At 44.8% G+C, this 24,756-nt stretch overlaps 1 protein-coding gene across 1 annotated transcript in view; it reads right to left on the minus strand.

The window, feature by feature from the left end:
* The window catches only part of nrcama (neuronal cell adhesion molecule a), a 56,575-nt gene extending 46,980 nt beyond the window's left edge, over positions 1 to 9,595 (minus strand). Inside the window, exons 1-2 of the mRNA XM_078221345.1 lie at positions 9,470 to 9,595; positions 3,975 to 4,074 (exon numbers count right to left, since the gene is read on the minus strand). Coding sequence (XP_078077471.1) covers positions 3,975 to 4,074; positions 9,470 to 9,595 — 226 coding nt within the window. The remainder of the gene's footprint in view (positions 1 to 3,974; positions 4,075 to 9,469) is intronic.
* Positions 9,596 to 24,756: the final 15,161 nt, after the last annotated feature.

Genomic DNA, 24,756 nt, shown 5'->3' on the forward strand with positions numbered 1-24,756 from the left:
GTACACAAGTATATAAGGGGCACAATGCCTAACACTGCTGCCTCATCGCGTCAGGGACCCGGGTTTGATTCCATCCTCGGGTCACTGTCTGTGTGGAGTTTGTACATTCTCCCAGTGTCTGCGTGGGTTTCCTCTGGATGCTTCGGTTTCCTCTCACACTCCAAAGATGTATGGGTTACACTGATTGGCCATGCTAAATTGCGCTTAGTGTCAGGGGATTAGCAGGGTAAACATGTGGAGAAACGGGGATAGGGCCTGAATGGGATTGTTGTTAGTACAGGCTTGATGGGCCAAATGGATTCCTTCTGCACTGTCGGGATTCTATGACTCTGAACTCAATGAAATCTGCTGAATTAATCCAATGATTGTTCACATGAGGAGAGCAGAAGCTGCAGCGAGCTGTTCAAAAATGATCACCAACCAACTCCTAGCTTTCATCTCACTTGTAATCAGGGCTGTAAGAGGCATCTTCTGCTCACATAATTGGCAGCTCATTGGTAGCAATCAGCAGTTAACACACAGCCCTCAATGCATGCAAAACCTATTGCTGTCTATTGCTTCAGGAAGCCTGGTAGCATTTTAATTATTCCACAACTGAAGCGAACATTTGCTGCACTTAGCACTGCTGTAAATGGCTCTGTCAAATTTATTTTCCACACTGTAATTAAACAGCGCAACCAAGAAATCTAGTTCCGATAACATCTTGAATTTGTCTTAAGAATGCAGAAGAAATCTGGTCCTCAGGATAATAGGAACATGTAGCAACCAGCCTTGGTTTCACACCCCCTGATTCAGCTGCCTGATAAAAACCTAACAGTCTCAGACTTGGGGTGGAATTTTCCAGCAGCGGAGGTAGCTTTCCATTGGTGGGATCTTCCAGTCCCATCAATGTCTATGGCGGTTTGTCCGTCCTGCCACCGGGAAACCCGTCGTGGAGCAGGAGTCGCCTTCAGCGGGGCTGGAAGCTGGTGGGAAATGCCAAAAAAACCCACCCTCGAAATTTTCCTTCAGCCACGGCCTTTTGGGGTACAGTCTGCAGTGGGGTGGGGAGTGAGGAGAATTATTCAGGTCTTTCTCCATGCCAGTGTAGAACGGCATGGTGGCACTGTGGTTAGCATTGCTGCTTCACAGTGCCAGGGACCCGGGTTCAATACCGGCCTCGGGTAACTGTCTGTGTGGAGTTTGCACGTTCTCCCTGTGTTTGTGTGGGTTTCCTCCGGGTGCTCCGGTTTCCTCCCACAGTCCAAAGATGTGCAGGTTAGGTGGATTGGCCATGCTAAATTGCCCCTTAGTGTCCAAAGTCGTGTAGGTGGGGTGGTTGGCGGGGTGAGTGATTATGGAGATAGGCTGGGAGGTGGCCTGGGTGGGAAACTCTGTCGGAGAGTCAGTGTAGACTCAATGGGCTAAATGGCCTCCTTCTGCACTGTAGCAATTCTGTGTAACTGAGAATCAGAGACCTTTTCTCTTAAGACATATGAAATTGGGAGCACCAAATGTGGAATGCTCTGACCTCCACCTCTAATTCTCAGAACTTAGTTCTGAGACTCTACACTGGGTAGTAGATTTACTCAAACATGTCCAGCAATATTGCAAAACACACGCCTAAATGCTGAGACTTGTGTGTGTACATTCACCTCTTCCTCTCTTTCTCTCCAAAACAAGCTCTTTCACCAGAGTCTCAGCCACATACTTTGGGCTAACACTCCAGTGCTGGGGGTGCTGCACTAACAAAGGTGTCAGCTTCTGGATGAGATGTTGAACCAAGATCCCATCTGCCCTCTCAGGTGAACAGAAAAGAAGGGAAGTTCTCCCCAGCATCCTGGCCAATATCTATCCCCCCAACCAACATCACAAAAACAGATTATCTGGTGATTATCACATCGCTGTTTGTGGGACATTGCTGTACACACACTTGTTCTCTACACTACAACAGTGACTGCACTTCAAAAATGCTTCTATGATTTTAAAGCACTTTGGAAGGTTGTGAAAGGTGCTGTATAAATGCAAGTCTATTTTTGTCAGCCTGACTTTGTTATTTCAGTACTCAGCAATTCCCTTCTTCTCATCCAATCTACAGTTTCATTGTAACTTGTTTGGTTTTAGACACAAGCCTGATTAAACTCACTTTGCATAGGCCAGAAATAAATACACTGGCCTTGTACAGAAACCAGTTATTTGTCTGCAGTTATCATGGCAGTTCATTGGCCTATCACCCCACACACGCACACACACACATACACACCTGCACACATACTTGCCTGTGCGCACACACACACACACACACACTCACTCTGCGCACCCACACAGTTATCTCAACTATCCCAGTTTCAAACCCTACAAATGGGAATTAAAAGCTTAATGGCGAATGGCTAAAGGTTTGGATGTTTGGTACTTGAAATAAAATGGAGTGCGGGAGGTATAACCTTGGCGCCGGCAATTCTGTCTTTCTGTTGGTTATTTCCCTGTGCCATACATTAAGAGATACTTGCATTTAGATTGTACCTTTCATGACCTCAGAACATTCCCAAAATACCTTGCAGCCCAGGAAACACTTCTGAAATGTCGTCACTGTGGCCATGTCAACAAAAAGGCAGCCAATTTACACACAGCAAAGTCCTACAAACAGCAATGTGATAATAATTGGATAATACGTTGTAACAATAATGGCTAATGGACAAATATTCACCATGATAGCAGGGAGAATTACTTCACTCTTCTTCAATCAGTTCTATGGGTTCTTTTACATCTACCCAAGGCGGCAGACAGGGCCTCAGTTTAATCTGAAAGATGGCACATCCGTAAATGCTGCACAGCACGGGAATGCCAGCCCATATTTTGTGCTCAAGTGGGAGGAGTGGGACTGCAACCTTCTGGCCCAGAAGCAAGAGAACTCCCACTGAACTACGACTGATTTTGTAAATAAATGGATCATTTCATCAGCACCTTAGTCTAGCCTTTCTGGCTACATGTTGGTCATTGGATATCTCATAAGTTCATAAGATACAGGAGCTGAATTAGGCCATTCAGCCCATCAAGTCTGCTCTGCTATTCGATCATGGCTGATATGCTCCTCATCCCCATTTTCCTGCTTTCTCCCCACAATCCTTCAACCCATTACCAATTAAAAATCTGTCTAACCCCTCCTTAAATTTACTCACTGTCCCAGCATCCACCGCACTTTGGGGTAGCGAATTCCACAGATTCACAACCCTTTGGGAGAAGTAGTTTCTTCTCAACTCTGTTTTAAATTTGCTACCCCTTATCCTAAGACTATGACCTCTCATCCTAGAATGCCCCATAACAGGAAGCATCCGCCCCATGTCTACTTTATCCACACCTTTTACCATCTTGTATGCCTCAATTTGATCTCCCCCCATTCTTCTAAATTCCAGAAAGTATAGGCCTAAACTGTTCAATCTCTCTTCATACGACAAACCTCTCACTAATCATCAGCATGTTATACGTTGTTGAATGGCGAGTGACTTTACCCTGCTGTGGAAAAACGAAGACTCGCCATCTGTAATGAAATGACCCTGAGCAATCACAACCCAGTTTATATTGAGACATGCCCTTGCTGAGTGTCCCGAATCGGTACCAGAAAATGCACGTGCTGGCTGGTGTTGGGATGGCAACGTTGGTGCTGCAGGCTTCTCGTGTTGAACTGAGGCATGTCGTCCAAGCTTTAAACTGCACCCACTCCAAGAGCCAATTGAAGCTCGAGTTAGGGCAATGCGAAAGGAACTTTACCTTGGCATCCAGCTGTACCTGGCTTTGGGAGCATTTGATGGCACCAGGTGGAAGGAGCTTTCTTCTGCTTTCTAGTCTGGACTGCTCCGCTTCCTCGAAGAAACAATATAACATCCAGTTCAAAAGATGCTTCTGTTTCACAAGGCTGAAAACTATTCACCATTTTCATGTCCGGAGCTGTCAAGAGCTTTTCAAAGGAATAGTTTTACATACTGAACAAATCTCACTGTGGCTTAAGTTCAGATCCACACGTTGAAACGAGCTGTTTTGAAATGGAAACTCACCATTTCCCAAAACTGATATCACTTTCCTAGAGCAGATAAACATCTATAAACAAAAGGGTTTTAAAAAACTGGATTGCAATCTAAAACACAACACTAAATTGCAAGTTATCACTTATCTCAAATTGAAGCGACTGAATGTGACCCTCTACGTACAACACTGAACAGCTCCTGCTGAAATCAGCAAGTTCATACAGACTCAGGTTACGCACTCACTAAATCTGTTGACAGCACAAGTCTATTCCTTTACCTCGAGCAAACGAAAAATAAACGATCAAAAAGATATTCCTGTTTCTAAAGTCCATGAAATATGTACAATTTCCCTGTCCAGAACTGTCAAAACCTGAGCAAATGAATGGTGACTCAATCTCACTGTAGATTCAGTTCAAATATCAATAGTTCTTGGTAATTCAATCACATTTACTAATTTATGGAAATTTAAAGATATTACCCATTGTATGTCTCCAGACTGTAAAACAACTCGGATACAAAGAAAACAACTCAGGACACATTGCCGGAGCTGCTGAGAGGAGCACATTTTACACAAAAATTACCAGCTCAGTTTGCATCGAAGAACCAACTAACATAATCCACGGCAAAGCAGCAGCAACTGGAGCATTGAGATCCCTGGGCCGTGTGCGAGACTTGTGACAGTAAATCTATGACAGCTGAGGCACCGAGACTTTCAGCGGCTAATTAGAAGCAGCTTTACTGTCCACAGAAACAAGAAGCCTAGGGCCAACCGTCTATCTATCGCTATCTTTGCCGTCTGACAGCACTGTGTCAGGCAAATCCGTCAATTCTGCTGACAGCAGGCTATTCCCAATAAAACGCTCATTCATTTTTGAAGTCCTTAGAAAAAGCAATGGTAAAAATTCAATCCTATTAGACACGCTAAGCCTAGCAGCTCCGTGCTTGCCTTATGTTACAATGTAGAGCAGTGCAGCACAGAAGTGGCCATTCGTTCCCTTGAGCCAATGCTGGTTCCTTTGAAGAGCAACCCAGCTCCTCCCCTACAGCCCCGCATCCCTCCATTTTCTTCTTCTTAATCTAACTTGGGAATTTAATTTTAAAAAATGACATTGCTGGAAACACACAGGTTCAATCAGCGGACAATAAAACAGGACGAATGGGCAGAACTCTGTGGTGACTTGTGGTGATTGTCTCTTTAGGGGCAACATAGCAGAGTAAGGGTCACCTGGTTTGGGGGCCAATCAGGACTGAGAGTGGTAATGTGATAATCACCCCGGGGGGGTGGGGGGTTGGTGGTGGAGTCCTCTCTTAGGCAGAAGACATGTCGGGGAGTAGGTGCAGCCATGTTGCTGGTGGCCTCTGTACAGTTTTTCTTATTAATAAATACCTATTGTGTTTCTAATGAAGTCTGTGAAAGTGCGTCATTACAAGCCCTTCATCAGCACAGCCCATGTTTTGATTTTAACTTGCTCTTTCAGTTTTCTTTGTATTCCTGACCGGCTGTTTTATGACAAGCTTCGATCTTATTGAATCATAGAATCCCTGTAGTGCAGAAGGAAGCCATTCGGCAGATCAAGTCTACACCGACCACAATCCCACTCGGGCCCTATCCCCATAACCCTAGGTGTTTACCCAGCTAATCCCCCTGACACTAAGGGTCAATTTAGTATGGCCAATCAACCTAACCTGCACATCTTTGGACTGTGCAAGGAAACCTGAGCACCCAGAGGAAACCCATGCAGACATGGGAGAATGTGCAAACTCCACATACACAGTGACCCAAGCTGGGAATCGAACGCGGGTCCCTGGCACTGTGTGGCAGCAGTGCTAACCACTGTGCCGCCCTAAATTGTCACATTGATCTGGACTGTAACTGTAAATACTGAATCACATTTCAAAAAACCCCAAGTCAATCTTTAGTTGTCTATCCCAGCACGATTATCCCACCCAGCCAAACAAAATAGAATCCTAAAAACAGAATGTTCCAACTCCCCCATGCCAGTGGGATCTTCCAGTCCCACTGATATGAACGGAGATTTCAATAGCTCGCCGGGGAGAGGGGTGGGGTGAAGAGGCCTGGAAAGTTCCAGACTTCATTTTTTAGTCAAGTGACTTTGTTTCCAATTTGCATGCAGGAGTCCAGTTGCCTGTTTGTTGCAGCCTTCATTTGTTGATGGTGGCATGATGCCCATCAGTACAATCGGTCAAAAGGTGAAGAAGCCAAGATGGGCACTCTTGGCAAACAACAGGCAGTGTCAGTCAACAATTCACAGGCCCACTGAACTGCAGACTATTAGGCCCTGCAATTTCAGGGACAAAACAACGACTTTATATAGCATCTAGAATGTAATAAAATGCATCAGGGCACTTCTAACGAACATTACCAGACACAACCTGACAGAGAGCCAAGTAAGCAGATATTAGGACAGGTGAACAAAAGGCTTGGTCAATGAGTTAAGACTTAAGGAGCATCTTAAAGAAGGAAAGTAAGGTTGAGGGGCTGAGAGGTTTAGTGAGGGAATTCCGGAGCTTAGCACTTTGGCAGTTAAAGGCATGGTCACCTAAGGGGAGTGATGGAATAGGGGGATACACAAGAGACCAGAATTGAAAGAGTGCAGGTCACAAGAGGTAACACACCCAGTAAACCCTGTTCCTCATCGGGCCGCCCGATCAAGGGATGGGCCAAATCATTAGCTAATATTTCAACAGCTCGGGTGTTTATTAATGCTGATTTCCTCACTGTTAAACATTGTGATTAAAACAGGGCTGCTTGAGGGGCTAGTTTTAGCAGCTCAATTTCCAACGTGGAAAACCACTCAAAAAGTTGCTTGTTGTTGAAGCAAACTTAAGAACAAAATCACTTTTTACACTTTTAGCCCAATAAAAAAAATGAACATTTTAAAACATCGGAGTCCCAAAGTCAGAATACGCCGATATTCACAGAAACACTACAAATAAAAATTCACCAACATATATCTATTTTAAAAATAATTTTTGAAAAAAAAACTCACCACTGTTATTCTACTTTATCAGGAAATTCTAATGCTTTCCGATCCAGAATCAAAAATCATGTACAGAAGTGATCCCATTTCAGCCGGTTGTATTGCTGGCCACACAGACTGTTAGCATTAATACGACTGGATGCAATCTGATCTATTCTCTAAGCCTCTAAACAAATGAAGCCATGTGATTCTCTCCCCCCCCCCCCCCCCCCCTTAATGATTATCCCCATGATGACACATCGCAATCTATCTTCATTGATCAGACATCAGGCTCACAACCCTGCCCTCCCAGTCAAGGCTGCACTGCGTATACACCTGATTGCTGCACATTACAGAGAATCGAACCGGTTTCAAAAAGCTAAGCCATGCAACTCAGCAAGCTCTGCTTGTATCTGTGTGGATTTAATGTGTACTCCAAGCAGTATTTCCCTGCCACCTCTCACTCCTCATCTTCTGAAGATGAAGGCTCTTTCGGAAGGACACTTCAATCCTCTTTTACCATGGGGGCAGCACTTTATTAGTTTAGTTTATTTGTTAGTGTCACAAGTAGGCTTACATTAACACTGTAATGAAGTTACTGTGAAATTCCCCTAGTCGCCACACTCCGGCGCCAATTCGGGTCAATGCATCTAACCAGCACGTCTTTCAGACTGAGGGGGGAAACCGGAGCACCCGGAGGAAACCCACGCAGACATGGGGAGAACGTGCAGACTCTGCACAGACAGTGACCCAAGCTAGGAATCGAACCCGGGTCCCTGGCGCTGTGAGGCAGCAGTGCTAACCACTGTGTCACCGTGCCACCCCTCTGAGCTACAAGGTTGTAGTTTCAAGTCCCACCCCAGCAACTCAGGTACATTATTTAGAAGGAGACTCCTGCGCGGGAGTATTGCACTACTGGTGTCTCCTATATGGGATGATAAATCGAGAATCTGTCTGCCTTTATAGGTGGAAGAAATTTCAAAGAAACACAGGGGCATTATCCCCAGTCTCCAAACCAATATTTACCACTCAACCAACATCACATAAACCAGTTTATTTGATGATTTATGCTTATGGGAGCTTGCTGTGCATAAGTTGGCTTCATTACCACAGTGACTACACTCCAAAAGCGTCCATGGCTCTTAAGCACTTTTGAGATACCCTGAGGCCATAGAAAGCACTTTAAACATGCCAGTCTTTCTTTCTCCCAAACAGGATAATAGTCCTCTAATACCTCTAATTCCTATTCACAATATCTCTGATAATGCAGCAGCTAAACCAGTCCAGAAAAGCACCCAGACAGCAGCCAAGCTTCAACTAAAATTGTCAGGCAACATTTAAATTGCATAAGTGTCAGGCAATAACCATCTCCCAACAAGGAAAAGGCTAACCACCTCAGCCCTGATCTTCCAAAGCACTGCCATTGTTGAATCCCTCAAAATCCATACCATATGGTGTAGACCATGACAAAATCCTACACACGAACTGCAACACTTCAAGAGGGTGCAAGGGCAATTAGGAATGGGAAACAAATGCTGGCCAAGTCAGTACATCCAATGAAAGAATATTTTAAAATATCAACATCCAGCAACAGAGGTTGCGGGGGGGGGTAGCAGTGAGACCAGCTGTGACGACAAGAGCAGGAGAATCTTACATATCCTAACCTCTCACCTTCTACAGGCCCAACACAAAATAATACACAGCAAGCTTAACACTATCCAAGACAAAAGAGTGTGCTTGACCAACATCACGGTCACACAGCTCCCCGTCCCAAGCGCCTGTCATATGTACTATCTACTGGGAGCCACTGTAGCAAGTCAGCAGGCTCACTTCTACTGCACCTTCCCAACCCAACGGTCTCTTACTTCCAAGGAGCACAAGAGCAGAAACATCATAAGAACGCCAGCAGCTCCAAGCCACAACCCTGACTTAAGTCAGACTGCACAAGTCTTTCCATCAGTACTGCATCAACACAAGGAGTTTAAGAACATATTCTCTCAGAGCAGCTGAGGATGGACATTAAATAAGATCTGCCCACATCCCGATATTATCATCCAACCTGACCAAGGATCTGAACCTGGCACCCAAGTGGATTTGTATGATTGACGCATCAAACATTTGATGTGCAACCATTCATCAATTGTTTCTCTTTCCAATCTGGTAGATATTTATAGGATGGAATTTTGCATTCTTGTGTGAAGTACATGGAGTTTTAAGTTTAAGTTTATTTATTAGTGTCACAAGTAGGCTTACATTAACACTGCAGTGAAGTTACTGTGAAAATCCCCTAGTTGCCACACTCCGGTGCCTGTTCGGGAGAATTTAGCCAATGCACCTAACCAGCACGTCTTTTGGATTGTGGGATGAAACCGGAGCACCTGAAGGAAACCCATGCACACACGGGGAGAACATGCAGACTCAGCACAGACAGCGACCCAAGCTGGGAATTGAACCCAGGCCCTTGGCGCGTGAGGCAGCAGTGCTGACCATTGTGCCACTGTTGGCTGAGGTGAGAAAATTGGCATGTAGCTCTCCGATCACAGCCGAGTTTTCGCTCCAGATTCTCTGGCACTCTGTGCACAGAATATCCGGGGGTGTGGTTTTCATTGTCATGGTGCCAAGGCAGGGCCTGAGAGCCACAGAGATCGAGGTGCTATTTTTAAAGGGCGCCACGATCTGCATTAAAACAAAATCTCTCCCCCACCCCCCCCAATCACTGGGGCAATTCGTCCGTTCCCCCCTACCCCCAGACAAGCATCGGGGCAACCCCCTCCAACACATAAGGGGAGTGTTGTGCATTCATGTGTTTTCTCACTAGCAGCTTTGCGTTGGAACAGGGGCACTTCAAGAGACCGATCACATGACATTGCTGAAGATGCTCTCAGCCGTTTGCACGGGCGACGGGTCAGTCTATCTTAGCAGCCTGTAGTGTTAACAGCCTTCAATAAAGCTCTTTGTTTGTTTGAACCTTTGAGGTCCACAACCTTTCTTTTACAACCACCACATAGAAAACTGGCGACGAGGTAATCGGACCACACTTGCAGCCACTCCAAAAACAAAGAGAAAAATGTCTGACCGCATTTTGGACACCCAACAGAAGGATAAATAAGTTAAATCATTGCTACATTAATGCTGGCGATGGAAGGGTGCCAAATAACGGTCGCAGCCACTGACGGAACCGAAAAATAACCCAAGTTTCTGGAGAAAACAATTTTGTAAAGAAGCTCGCCACATGGTCTGCCCAAAAAGATCTTTAACAGTACCAAGAGTACCTTGAATAGCAAGGACCTTGCAACAACAACTTCAGAGCTGGGGGGTGTTGCAAAACATGAAAGGAAACAGGCTGAGTTCAGATTTACCTTGTTTTGAGGAGTAAGGAAGCAAGGTAGTGCTAAGAGTTACAAGGCACATTGCGCTCCCACAGCCCTTTCCATTGTTAAAATGGCATGCATTTTTGGTACCATTTGATGAGAATACAGAGCAATGGAACTCATATACGGAGAGATTCGACTATTTTGTCCAGTGTACAAGATAGCGGCAGATATAGTGGTCCCAACTTTCCTGAGCATAATGTAGGGAAAAGCATCGAACCTCCTGAGAAATCTGCTGTAGCCAGAAAAACCAGGCACGATAAAATAGTGGAAATATTGCATGGTCACTATTCACCAAAAGGTTTAGGTTTCACCAGCATGACCAACAAGGTGAATTGATCACAATTTGTGGCTATCTTAAAGAGACTAGCTGAACACTGAATTCGGGGATGTCTTGAATGACACCATTTGAGATAGATTAGTCTGTGGCTTACAGAGCGAGGCTATTCAAAAACGGCTAACAGAAAGCAACCTGATCCGAAAGAAAGTATTAGAAGTTGCTATCACCATGGAATTAGCAGCCAAAGAAGTTCCCCAAAGGGCTTGCCCCGGCACAGCCATGTTGGTACTGCCAGTGAACTACCCAGGCATGTCTCTCGTCCGGGGCTATACTTATCTCTGCATCCCCGGTGGGCTCCTCTCGACTGCTTTGCATTTTTCAATACCTGTTGTAAATCTTGCCAATGTGGGGAGTTCTTTATTTTGGGGAGAGAGGTGGGAAACGTATGGTGGGGAAGTCCTTTAACCATATGTTAATTTATTTAAATAAGGTTCCCACCCTCTCTGGGCAGGAACGTCGTTACATTGCCAATGAGGGGTGGGGAAAATCTGAGAACAAGATTTCGCTGCTGTGATTCTTGTTCCCAGGATTTTTCACCAGTGTTGCCATTTTCTCCCGTGGCAGAAAAATCCCCCCCAACCCCCCATATTCTAAGTGGCTCTGTGATGGTGAACACATTAGATATATTTTGCACCAACATGCTTCAATGATTGTATAGGTGGTGTCAAAATATACAAGAGAGAAAAGGTCATAATAAAACAACAGGCAAGTTGTCTGTAATATTTTCCTGCTAATCAAAAGATGAAAATACGAAATCCTGGAATGTAAAGGATCCAACTCTCACGGCAAACTGATAAAAAAATACAAATAAACAGGGAAAGAGTGTCCCGACTTCAAACTGCTGTAAATTGACCTCAAGTGAGTCACTAAAATGGAGTTAAGCACACACTTGGAGCACAAGAGGAGCCAACCAGAGATTTCCATGCTGCTGGCTATCCACTGACACTTGCTGGAAAGTGGGTGAAGGAAGTTATCCAGTACGAATGAGTGTTAGGTGGATTGGCCTTGCTAAATTGCCCCTTAGTGTCAGGGGGACCAGCTAGGGTAAATGCATGGCGTTATGGGAATAGGGCTTGGGTGGGATTGTGGTCGGGGCAGACTTAATGGGCGGAATGGTCTCCTTCTGAACTGTAGGATTCTATGATCCTATGATCTGCAATTGTCAAATAGCCAAGAGGCGTTGATCAGAAAATCATGAAGATTGGTGCATAAATGAGGAACCGGAAACATCCAGGCCTGACGGGCAGCAAGCAATTAGTGGCTTCAGACAAGGAAGTGACCAAAATGCAAAGGCAAGGGGCAGACTTTCCAACCATGCTTGCCCTGAAACCAGAAAATCCCGTCCGAGGTCAACAGACCTTTCCATGGTCTGCCCCTCGCCCAGCACGATTCTCGTGGTGGGCGGAATGGGAAAATTCGCCCCAAGAAGTGGCAACTATTGTAAGGAGTAAACACTGAGCCTTCACGCCTGCTTATTGCGATGATTGTCCCTGGAAGGATCCAGCTGCAAAGTAAGAATCACATGACCCGGGGAACCAATCGGGGAGCAGGGGAATCACCCTGGTGAGCTCGGGGCTCTGTTCTAGAACCTTCTCAGGAGCTGACTGGCGACCATGAGGCTGCACGCCTCTGTATTATAGTTATATGTAAAATAAATGTTACATTTTTTTACTTATTTAACTGGTGAACCAGAATTATTAGTTGCATTCCAACATGGTGCTGCTGAATGAAATGGTACAAGATTAGGGAAGTGTCATGAGTCACTCTAAGCACCTTCCATCTTCTACATATTCATTTCACAAACTGAAAGAACTCCGGTCTCTCACGTTCGAATGTGTGTTTGTGGAATGTGTTTGTATCAGACAAAACCTATTCAGGGCTGTAAAAAAAAAATTCTTCCAGAAAACTAAGCTTTCCTTTCAGGTCTTTTTCCTGGCACAAATGTGCATCAGATGAAAGATAAGCATAAGTCCAGGAAAAAATAAAAGGGACCCAACACAGATGGGACTTTGTTTGACTTGAATGGGTCAGGCCAAATGAAAATTCTTGCTTCTCCAAAGGCTGCGAGAGGAAAGTGCTGCAGGATTCCATCACTGCTCTGATTATCAAGTCAGGTTAAAATAGTGACCAGCAAACCTGGGGGAAGAGAAAGCTCGCACCAAATCACCCAATCCAAATCACCCAACTTTTACAGATGCACCATAGAAAGCATTCTTTCTGGATGTTTCACAGCTTGGTATGGCTCCTGCTCTGCCCAAGACCGCAAGAAACTACAAAGGGTTGTTGATGTCACCCAGTCCATCACTCAAACCAGTTTCCCATTCATTGACTCTGTCTACACTTCCCACTGCCTCAGCAAAGCAGCCAGCATAATTAGGGACCCCACGCACCCTGGACATTCTCTCTTCCACTTTCTACCGTCGGGAAAAAGATACAAAAGTCTGAGGACACGTACCCACCAACTCAAGAACAGCCATCAGACTTTTGAATGCACCTACCATATATTAAGTTGATCCTTCTCTACACCGTATCTGTGACTGTAACACTATATTCTGCACCCTGTCCTTTCCTTCTCCCCTCTGTAATCTATGAACGGTATACTTTGTCGGTACAGTGTGCACGAAACAATACATTTCACTGTATCCCAATACATGTGACAACAAATCAAATCACCTCATACTGGGCTTTCCAAATCTCCAGATTGGCTTGAGTCTCATGGGAGGTGGCTAAAGGATGCAGGAGTTGGCGGGGGCGGCCGGGGCGGGGGGGGGAGAGGGGGGGGAGCATTTGGAAGTGGGAGGTCACAAGTTAAAACCTTCAGTTATAGATTTGACCAGAATTAACAACCTCACGTTGTAACCATGATGAAAATAGACACAAAAATATCAGAGCACACAGCCACTTTGTGCATAATAATTGTACTCTCTCTCTCATGGAGTCTGAAGTGCTTGTTAAAAGCTGACAAGGAATGAATGAGACCATCAATAGGCCTCAAACGCTCCTCTTCCCATTCTACCAAATATCAAAGTCACATCAGTTTCCCATGGGTATTTGCTGCTTCAGATGGAAGTCTGAGAGGCTGGGTCACCTTCTTGACAGCATTAGTTCCCAGGTTTTCAGGTTGTAAAACTTATTTTAATGGGAGGACCACACAAAGGTTTCTGTCTCCAATTCTCTCTCTTCACCATTTACAGATCCAGAGATCCTCCTCCCACAGAGTCAGGGCTCTTCACAATTGCAGCCTGCTTTTCCAGGCCAAAGAACTCCAGGACATTGAGGAAACACTCGCTGAAGGTCTGTTTTCTGGAAGCTGACTTCAGAAAACGGAGACTTCAACCAAGCACAGCCAAGATTGTCAGTTCAGCTTTCCACCTGAACAACTCAAAGGGCTTCCAGTACAGTTCTGTGGCTGACCATGCACTCATGTTGGAGAATATGATACTATCACGTCTCACTTCTCCACTCCCACTTATTTTCACAGAAGTCAACAATACAAATTGAGAAATCCTGTCATGACTCCATAGAAAATTAATTATAACAGTTGGTGGCAGCATGCATACAGCTTGAGAAGATATGTCAAGAATTCTCCAATTATTTGTAATTATAGAAATCTTTGGGATGAATTTTCTGTTCGTTTTGCTGAATTCAAATAGCTTTTCAACCAAAGCTGATAACAACTGTACAGAGACAGGCGTGACAGCACATCAAAACCATCAGGGCACTGCACAAATGTTTCTAAAAGGATTCGCAAATGCACCACATTATCTCCTGGACCCTTGCTCATCATTGTGGTGAAGAGCAGACATGGATGCAGATCTGGCTGGGGAAATCAAAGCTACCATACCTAGCTGAGTAGCTTTGTAGAGTGGATGACAGGATCTGAGCTGATACAACAACACAGGAAATAGGAATAGACCATATGGCCCATTGAATCTGCTCCATCATTCTGTACAATCATGGCTGATCTTGGGCTTTAATTCCATTTTCTCACCTGCTCCCCAGATCCTTTAATTCACATCTATCTATCTCAGCCTTAAATACATTCAACTACGGAATCACATTCTGCAATGGAATCAGAGAATTGTTCTGGTGTAGAAGGAGGCTGTTTGGCCCATCATGTCTGCACCAGCTCTCCAAATGAGCATCGTGGTTTAGTGCCATTTGCCTGTCTTTTCGCCATACCTCTGTACATTGTTTCTATTCAAATAATCATCTTGCACAATGGTTAGCCTCACAGTGCCAGGGACCCGGGTTCGATTCCCGGCTTGGGTCACTGTCTGTGTGGAATTTGTACGCTCTCCCTGTATCTGCGTGGGTTTCCTTTAGATGCTCCGGTTTCCTTCCACAGTCCAAAGATGTGCAGGTTAGGTGGATTGGCCATGCTAAATTGCACCTTAGTGTCCCAAGATGTGTAGATTAGGGGGATTAGTGAGGTAAATGAATAGGGTTACATGGCGGTGGGTTGGTCTGTGTCAGATGCTGTGTCAGAGAGTTGGTACAGACTCGATGGGCCGAATGGCCTGCTTCTGCACAGGTTGATTTAGGACAGCAGCTTTCCTTTCCAGAAAGATATTAGTGAACCAGAGGAGTTTTTACGACAATCAATGATAGCTTCATGATTACCATTACCGATACAAGCTTAATATTCCAGAATTTTTTTTTATTGATTTGTGTCACAAGCAGGCTTACATTGATATTGTAATGAAGTTAGTGAAAATCTCTTAGTCGCTCTGGTGTCTATTTAGGTACACTGAGGGAGAATTTAGCATGGCCAGTGCACCTAACCAGCACGTCTTTCGGACTGTGGGAGGAAACCGGAGCACCCGGAGGAAACCCACACAGACATGGGGAGAATGTACAGACTCCACACAAACAGTGACCCAAGCCGGGAACTGAACCTGGGTCACTGGTGCTGTGAGGCACCGTCCGAAATATTGGCCGGGATTCTCCAGTCCCGTTGCTGTCAAAGGAGATTTGGCAGAGCGTCAAATTCTCCATTCTCACTAGCAGATAATTGAGAATTATCCCAACTAATTGAATTTAAATTCCATTAGCTGTAGTGGGATTTGACCCCTAGAGTATTGGCTGGGCCTCTACACTCCTAGTCCAGTGCCATTACAATTAAGTCACCAGCTTCCCTGAGAGTTAATTTAGTGAACCTTCATTGTACCACGTCCAGTGCAAGTATATCCTTTCTTAAATATGGAGGTCAAAACTACACAGGATTCCAGATGCAGTCTCACCAAAACCCTGTACAATTGCAGAATGATGTTTTTATTCTTGTACTCCAATCCCTTTGCAATAAGGGCCAACATGCAATTTGTCTTCCTAATCGCTTGTTGTACCTTCATGCCAATTTTTGGCGTCCCGTATACAAGTACAGACAAGTCTCTTTGAACAACCTTTTAAAGAATATTCTGCTTTTCTATTCTTATGACCGAAGCGAATAACCTCACATCTCTCCACATCATCACTCCATCTGCCACCTTGTTGCCCAATCACTTAACTCTGATGAGAGGAAGGTGGAGAGGGGGAAGTTTGGTGCCAAGGTCTTAAAAAGAAGTGGACACAGTGGAACCTAATTGCAGGAAAGGAGGGAATATAAAAAGTGTAAGGTAAGAGGCCTGATACCAGGATTATTAAAGAATCCTATAATTCCTACAGTGCAGAAGGAGGCCAGTTGGCCCATTGAGTCTGCACCGACCACAATCCCACCCAGGCCCTATCCCCGAAACCCCACATATTTACACTGCTAATCTTGCTAACATACACATCCTGGGACTCTAAGGGGCAATTTAACATGGCCAATGCACCTAACATGCACATCTTTGGAGTGTGGGAGGAGACTGGAGCACTCAGGGGAAACCCACACAGGGAGAATGTGCAAACTCCACACAGACAGTCATTCAAGCTGAGAATCGAACCCAGGTCCCTGGATCTGTGAGGCAGCAGTGCTAACCACAATGCTACTCTACAGGCGTATTCCGGGAATGGGGAGGCTAGTTCCAGATCCAGTCCAGGAAAGAATCCAAATTTGGCTCGAGACTTGAGGGGCTGTGTTCCAAAGACAATAGGCTTCCACTTGGCCCCTGGAGGGGGAAATACTGGGCTGCTTTTTGGCTTTCTTCATTACAGTTCCTACATTCAACAGTTCTGCCCTAAATAGGATAATTCCACATGGTTCCAAACACCATCCGCCCACCCAGGAATGCAAGTGTAGACAATCAGTTCTTTTCTTTTTAGTGGTTCTCTGGAGATCCTGCACAAATGGGAACTGCAGTCCAAATCTTGGCTGCGATGTTTGGTTGCTGGCTCATACCTTTAATGCTCCTTAATGGGGTAAAGCACATCCAAAAATCAAAGCCACTTAGAAACTGCTAAGGTCAATCAGGAGACTTTCAGGCTGTAGGTCAATATGTGGCTGAACAACTGTGCTGCTGATTAGAGTATATAGATATATCCATTTCTAATACGAGGTACAGTGGGATTTTTACCAGTGTTTCGGAAATTGTGTTCTGACTTTGTCCATTATTCCATGAAAACTGTATGTAACTGTCCTGCTGTTGTACAACTGTATACAGAATGGAACATTTTTAATCGCAATTTCCATCTCCACGCTTTAACCAAAAGTGCTTCCCAAGAAAGGAATGACTCTTTTTCCAGAGGGTATGATCACCGCTGTTACAAAGGGGAATTAGGCAGCCAATTGGCCCCCAGCAAGATCCCAAAATCAGCAATAAAATTCATAACCAATTTGTTTTGGGGCTTAGATTGTGGGATGCGTATTTGACAGGGAACTCCCTTGATCTTTGAATAGAGCGGTAAGGTCCCTTGCATTCTCTCGATTGGGGAGACACAGGCTTGATTTAACAACAGTTGAAATGTGGCATCTGCCAAAGTGCGGCACTCCTCCACATATGTTCAACCAGTGTTAATGTAAGCCGAGTTGTGACACTAATAAATAAACTTAAACTCAAACCCTCAAACAAGCTTGAAGCTAACATCATCTAACAGAGAGTTATGACTAACTCTCGTACAATTTCCTCACTGATCCCTCCCCTTCTTTGAATGGAGCAGCAACATGTGTCACCCTCGAGTCCTTTGGCAAAATTCTTGTTTCAAAATGTTGCTGCAAAACTGTTATCTCCACCCCAGCCTCCCTCAGAAGTCTGGTTCATGCCAGCTGAACATGCTGGTATTGCTGCCCTAGTCTCTCTCTATGACTTAAGGCTCACAATCTCAGCAGTGACCAACCAACAATACATCAAAAACAGTTCAAGTTGCTCAGACGCCACACTCCAGCCATCAATACGAATGCAAAGCAATCTTTAAAATTTAAAGCTGGTGACTTGTACCGTGCAACTGAAGCTTTTCAATCGGCATAATTCATTAATCGAACAACAATTAACATTTTGATGAAAGATCATCGACCTGGAACATTGCTCTCCCCACAGAGGCGGTCAGAACTGTCGCACATTTTCAGCATCTTCTGGTTTTATTTCAGATTTCCTTTCAACAATTAAAAACCTTATTGGTCCTGAGACTCTGTCTGCTTCACCTATGAACTTTCTTAAATTTTTACCACTTGAAGTAGTCGTCTGATCTGTAACTGATCCGAGTATTGATGACAAGAATTGAGAGCCATAAAGGGACACAGCCAAACCAATTGGGGTGCAGCAGAAGAACACCGAATGTTTTAATAATAATAGTGCTGTCCAGATACGGAGGTCGATTAACTCAGTTGGCTGGAAGGCTGGTTTGCACCTTTTGGCTAAGATCAAGCATCAGATCAAGCCTGTGATTGGGGAGGGGGGCTGTGCAATGCCTTATCTTGTCAGCTTGGATCTTGCTTGTGACTCTTGTGGGGACTGTGGCGACATTTCAATCCTGTCTGGAATATAAAATGACTAAAATCGCAGAATCCCTACAGTGCAGAAGCAGGCCTTTCAGCCCAATGATTCGGCACGGGCTTTCCGAAAGAGCATCTTACCCACCCCGCTCTATCCCTGTAACCCTGTACATTTATCATGGCTAATCCACCTAACCTGCACATCTTTGGACTGTGGGAGGAAACCCACAGTGCCACCTCCCCCAAGGTCGGAATTGAACCCAAGTCCCCTGGCACTGTGAGGCAGCAGCGCCAACCATCGTGCCAAAGATGCAAAGCAGCAGATGACAAAAGCTGCATTACACATCATTGTCAAACAAATTTGTACTCTTTTACCAATGTTTATTTGTAACTAGTCACAAAGAGGCTACCACTGATTTCCTCTCCCCTCTTCCAATAGTACCGATTCGCCAAACTTATTGCTTACCTTCTGCAACAGTTCAAATGCAATTAACAGTAGAACAGCTTGTATTTGTGCAGCGGCTTAGCATGCCTCAGACTGCTGTTACTTTGGCAAACATGGCTACCATCTTGCTCAGAGCAAAGTCTCAAAAGCAGCAGTGGAATGAATAGCCAGATAATTTAAATTTGGTGATGTTTGTCGAGTGAAAAACATTTGCTGGGATACCAAGATAATTGCTTCCACTTCTTTGAAGACTGCTGCATCATCCTTTATGCCTATTTTACAGATAACAGATCGGGGTCAGTTCAATTTCTCACCTGAAGACATACTGTATAAGATAGTACACAGCACTGAAACAGGCCATTCAGCCACATATAGCCCACATCAGACTCAATCCTTCCACTCTTCTTCATCAAACCCCAGCAGCGCGTCTTTCCAACATTTCTCTCTCATGTGTTTATCTAGGTTCCCTTAAATGTATCCATGTTAGTCGCCTCAAAAACTCCTTGTGATAGAGCATTTCATCACCCTCTGGAGAAACCGGTTTCTCCCGAATTCCTTCCTGGATTAACAAGTGTCTGTTTTCTATTTATGGGCCTTAGTTTTGTTTTCTCCCACAAGTGAAGATATGTTGTCTATGTATATCCTATCAAACCTTTTCAGAATCTTAAAAGGCTCTATCTGGTCAAACCTCGGTCTTCTCTTGCTGAGAAAACAAAAGGGAATCAACCTGTTCAATCTTTCCTGTGACCCCTCAGTTCTGATATCACACTTTTCTGCACCTTTTCTAGTCCATCTCTGTCCTTTTCACAATATGGAGATCAGAGCTGTGTACAGTTCTCCAAGTGAGGCCTAACCAAGGATCTACACAAGTTCGATAGTGCTTCCCTCTAGTAATAAACCCAAGTGCTTTGTTCGCTTTTTAGGTTTTATTAACCTGCTTCATTACTTTTAGCAATCTGCATTCCCAGATTTCCCTTGCTCCTCTTTACCATTTATTTTCCAAGGAATACGTGACCTCCCCTTTTTCCTGCCAAAATGTACCACCTCACACTGCTCTACATTGTAGTTAATTTGCCAATTACATGCTGAACATTTATGGTGGCGATCTTACCAAAATAAATCTAAGTGCTGAACGATTGTGAAAACGGGACAGAATCGCGCCCATTTTTTTGAGCGATCTCGAGATTAATTATTTGGCATTTGAAGAGACTGAGCTTAATTTCACCAGGAAGCTGGCTGCTGAGCTATAGGTGCATCACAGCGTACTGGGAGATCTCCTGTCACTGCCCCCACCACGGACATCAGGACACGCTGCCAGTCGCTCCATGCTCGGCTCCTCCCGGGACATTGCCCCCCACCCTACAAGCTCCCTCCTCCTCGATCGCCACCCCAGCCAACTGCTCCCCTACCCTACAAGCACCTACAAGGCTGATCGATATCCCCCCCGAAGCAGTGTTCACCTGTTCCTTCCCCCACCTCAGAGTTCCCCCATACCCCACTTCCCCCAGTCATGGCCCTGCCCCTTCAGACCCTGCCCCCATCAAATCCTCCCCCTTTGGCACTGCCAGGGTGTCTGGTGGGCAGTGCCAGGCTAGAATTGCCCAAGGGGCACTGCTCAGCCCTGCCCTCGACCACCCAGGGGGTTAAAATGATCTCCATATCCACTGATGAGGCCATCACATCTGGTCTCTATTGGTAGGGACCGTATATGATCCTCACCAGTGAGGCCCCCGACCAGCGAGCTGGTAATGGTTAATGAGCGTGGACAATATGGTCCAGGTCTCAGTAATTACATTTAGATTAAGTTTTGAAAGAGCGTGAAGCCGATTTCACCGGTAACATCGCGAGCGGGACAAAACCAGGTCCGAACATGATTTTGCTCCTCTCGTCCGATCTTAACAGCTCGCCCACGCTGATTGGCTGGCATGACTAGTTGGTAAGATTGGCCACAATTAATTTATTTAGCGCATTTTGCCAATCCTCCCTTCTGCATTAACTGGATCCAATTTGGTATCGTCTGCAAACTTCGAAATTCTACTTCCAATTCTTCCTCCAAATCATTTTTTGTAAATTGTGGCCAAGTTTTCTCAGCACTGGTCTGTGTGGAACAGTATTTCCCACCACCTGCCTGGCTGAGTAACTACATTTAACCCCTGCTCCCTGTTTACGGCTTTGACAGTTTTAGATCCATTCTAAGCTGCTTGCCCCTGACTTCACATGTCATAGAAGAATCAGAGAATCAGAGAATCCCAACAGTATAGATTTAGGCCATTTGCCCCATCGAGCCTCCATCAACAACAATCCCACCCAGGCCCTATCCCCATAACCCCATGTATTTACCCTGCTAACCCCCTGACACTAAGGGACAATTTAGGATGGCCAATCAACCTAACCCGCGCCTCTTTGGCCTGTGGGAGGAAACCGGAGCACCCGGAGGAAAACCACGCAGACACAGGGAGAATGCGCAAACTCCACAGTGACCCGGGCCATAATTGAACCCGGATCCTTGGCACTGGGAGGCAGCAGTGCTAATCACTGTGCCATTGTGCCGCCCTTGAAGCACGCCATTCAGCCCATCGAATCTGCACCGACTCTCTAACAGAGCATGCCACCCTGACCCTAACCCTGTAATGCCACGTATTTAGCCCACTAATCCCCCTAACCTACACACTATGGGGTAATTTAGCATGGCCAATCAATCCAATGTACTCACCTTTGGACTGTGGGAAGAAACCCACGCAGACACAGGGAAAATGTGTAAACTCCACACAGTCACCCAAAGCTGGAATTGAACATGGGTCCCTGATACAGTAAGGCAGCAATGCTAATCACTGTGCCACTGTGACAGAGTCCTGCACTTACTTTTAAAAATATATATATATTATGGGCTGGATTCTCCGACCTCACTCACAGCTCAGATTCTCCAGTCCCGCTGCAGTGAATGGAGATTTGGCTGAGCGTAAAATTCTCCATTCTCACTAGGAGTGGCAGCGGGGCATATATGGCTGGAGAATTCCAGCCTGTGTCTACTACATTACACCTCTCTATCCTTGCTGATATTTTTTCAAAGGATGCTATAAGGTTGTATGTGCATAACTTTCCCTTTGGAAATTCATGCTGACTGTTCTTCATCATTTCATCAGTTTCTGGATGATTTTTTTCTATTACATAGTTGGATAAGAATGGAATAGGCAATCTCCAGCTGTGTCTTCAATTCCAGTCAGTCTGCAGCTACTTTATTTTGTCATGATTTGGGATTCCGAGGTCCCTCTCCAGCTTCTCTGACGTTTTGGATTAGTCCATTCACTGCCTCATGCTATACACATGTTCAGCATCTCACCAAGATTTCTGGAAGTTTATATGGTTGAACATTAAGTGTTTATTAACAACTCGCAACTGTATACATCTGCAAGGTACAGCCCTTATTAGACGTTGTGCACAGGATGGCCTTTGCTAGATGACCCTGTACTCAGTGCACTATCACATGGCTGTCTCCAACATAATGTGAGCAGCATTTATCCCCAGTCTCACATTAACCCCTGTTATGCTGAACACCCTTATGCTACACACATCTTCATTTTTGATTTCCAGTATTGCTCTTATTTCTTGAGTCATCATGGAATGTCATTGTTGGCTACTTGGCTCTTACGTTTCTGAGAGATATATTTCTGCTCCAGTCCATGCTGATTGCTGATCTATTTGTTTGTTCGTCAGTAATTTTTCCCTAGTTTCATTTTTATTCCTTTATTGCTCCACCCTCCACATCCAGCCCCCTCGCCATCTCCCACACCCTCCACAATTTATTACTTTGCTCTTTGGTTCATGTTCTTCACAAACTTCATTTTAAATCTTATTATGTCGTGATCACTATTACCAAGTTATTCCCCTGCTTTTACTTCCCTCATCTGCTCTGGTTCTTTTCCCATTACTAAATCCCACTCTTGCAGGGCTTTATACAAACTCGTGTCGCCTAATTTGTATTCTTAAAGACACCAGCACAGGCTGATGGTTAAAAGGGCTAAGTCTGTATCAGGCGAAGGACTGTGGGAGCAGCAAAGAACATGGATGTGCAGCTATGGAACAAAAATGGGAATTGATTGGACAGTGGCCGTTGCTATGCTTTGAACAGACAGGGATTGAACACAGATCCCTGTGTGTCGTATTCCTGAGAGAATTACAACCCCCTGCCAGAGGCACGACTCTCAATATTCATGACCAAAAAGACAGTGATTAATTAATGCCTGTCCTGGAGTACGTGACTAGAAATATGATAAGTGTCTTCAAGATCTCTATAAGAAGAGGAGACAAAGAAATATCGGCAGCAATAACCCAGGATCAACCACTACAGAAGGAAGACCCCAGGTCTGGGACTCGGAGACATCGGAACAAGGCCTATTGGCAGAGAATCTGATCAATTCACCTCACCAAACATAGTATCTCTAAGACTAAATTGTAAGTTTGGATATTTTGTGAAGTTTTGATACCTTTTGAATACTTGTATGTATAATGGAGTAGGCCAGAAGTTAGTTACACTGTGTGTAACAAAGTAAAATCAGAGGTTAAATACTTTGTGTACAATAAAGTTTGATGCCTGGCCTAATTTTGTGGTAAATTGCAACAGTACAACAAAGGAGACTTGTTGTACAGTAACTCGAGAATTTGAGCGTCTTTGTCAGATGACTCAAGTTTGAGGGCAACACTAGATAAAAAAGGAGTCTGTCATATAACGCAGAACTCCTTCAGTACTACATTTGGGTATCAAGCTAGATCTCGTGCTCAAGTTTCAGGAATGAGGCTTAAAGCCACAACCTTCGTGATTTATAAGGGAAAGTGCTTGCGCTAAGATGAATTTATGTGCAAGGACAAAACAAATGCTAAGAATTAGAACTTAACAGAGACATTATAACATCACTAAGATATATAGCCTGGGGACAATGTAAAGGACACTGATCAAATTCGAAACAGGGATAGCATTGAAAACAGCAAATGGATTTGAGTAGAGATAAATATACACCTGGATTTTCAGAGCCACCGAGACTCTGCAGACCTTTAAGAATGGTCACGGAGAGCTGGCTCTGGAAGTCCTGCCCCTATTTCTGACAAATCAAATGTTGGCTGGAAGAGGAAAGAGACTTTAAATTCTGAGTCGGGGTGGAGCTCATAGTTTGACTGACAGCTCAAAGAGGTTATTAAAGAAAATGCTGTCTTTGATGTGGGGATATGAATGCAAGTCTGTTTGTTTTGAGAAGGGATTAAGTACTCAAAGGGCTGTTAAAGTTTTAAATGGGGTTCATCATGAACAGGAGTTTGTTTTACTATAGTGAAAGCTGTTGTTGGCATTAAGTTGACATGGGGCTACGATGGGTTAGGTAAGGGTCATGAGTTGTCATGTATAGGGCATGGGAAGTGGGTAGGGGAGTGATGGGGTGTGAAGAGTTAGGCCAGGAGGGCCTAATATTTAACAGAATAATCAGGATGAATCATAGAATCCCGACAATGCAGAACGAGGTCATTTGGCCCATTGAGTCTGCACAAACTCTCCAACACAGCATCCCACCCAAGCCCTATCCCCATAATCCTAAGAACATCTTGGAACACTAAGAATCAATTTAGCATGGCCAATCAACCTAACTTGGTACATCTTTGGACTGTGGGGGGAAACCAGAGCACCTGGAGGAAATCCATGAAGACACGGGGAGAATGTACAAACACAGTCACCCAAAGTCAGAATCGAACCCAGGTCCCTGGCGCTGTGACGCAGCAGTGCTA

The sequence above is a fragment of the Mustelus asterias genome, chromosome 9 (genome assembly GCF_964213995.1).
Source record: "Mustelus asterias chromosome 9, sMusAst1.hap1.1, whole genome shotgun sequence".
Lineage (NCBI taxonomy): Eukaryota > Metazoa > Chordata > Chondrichthyes > Carcharhiniformes > Triakidae > Mustelus > Mustelus asterias.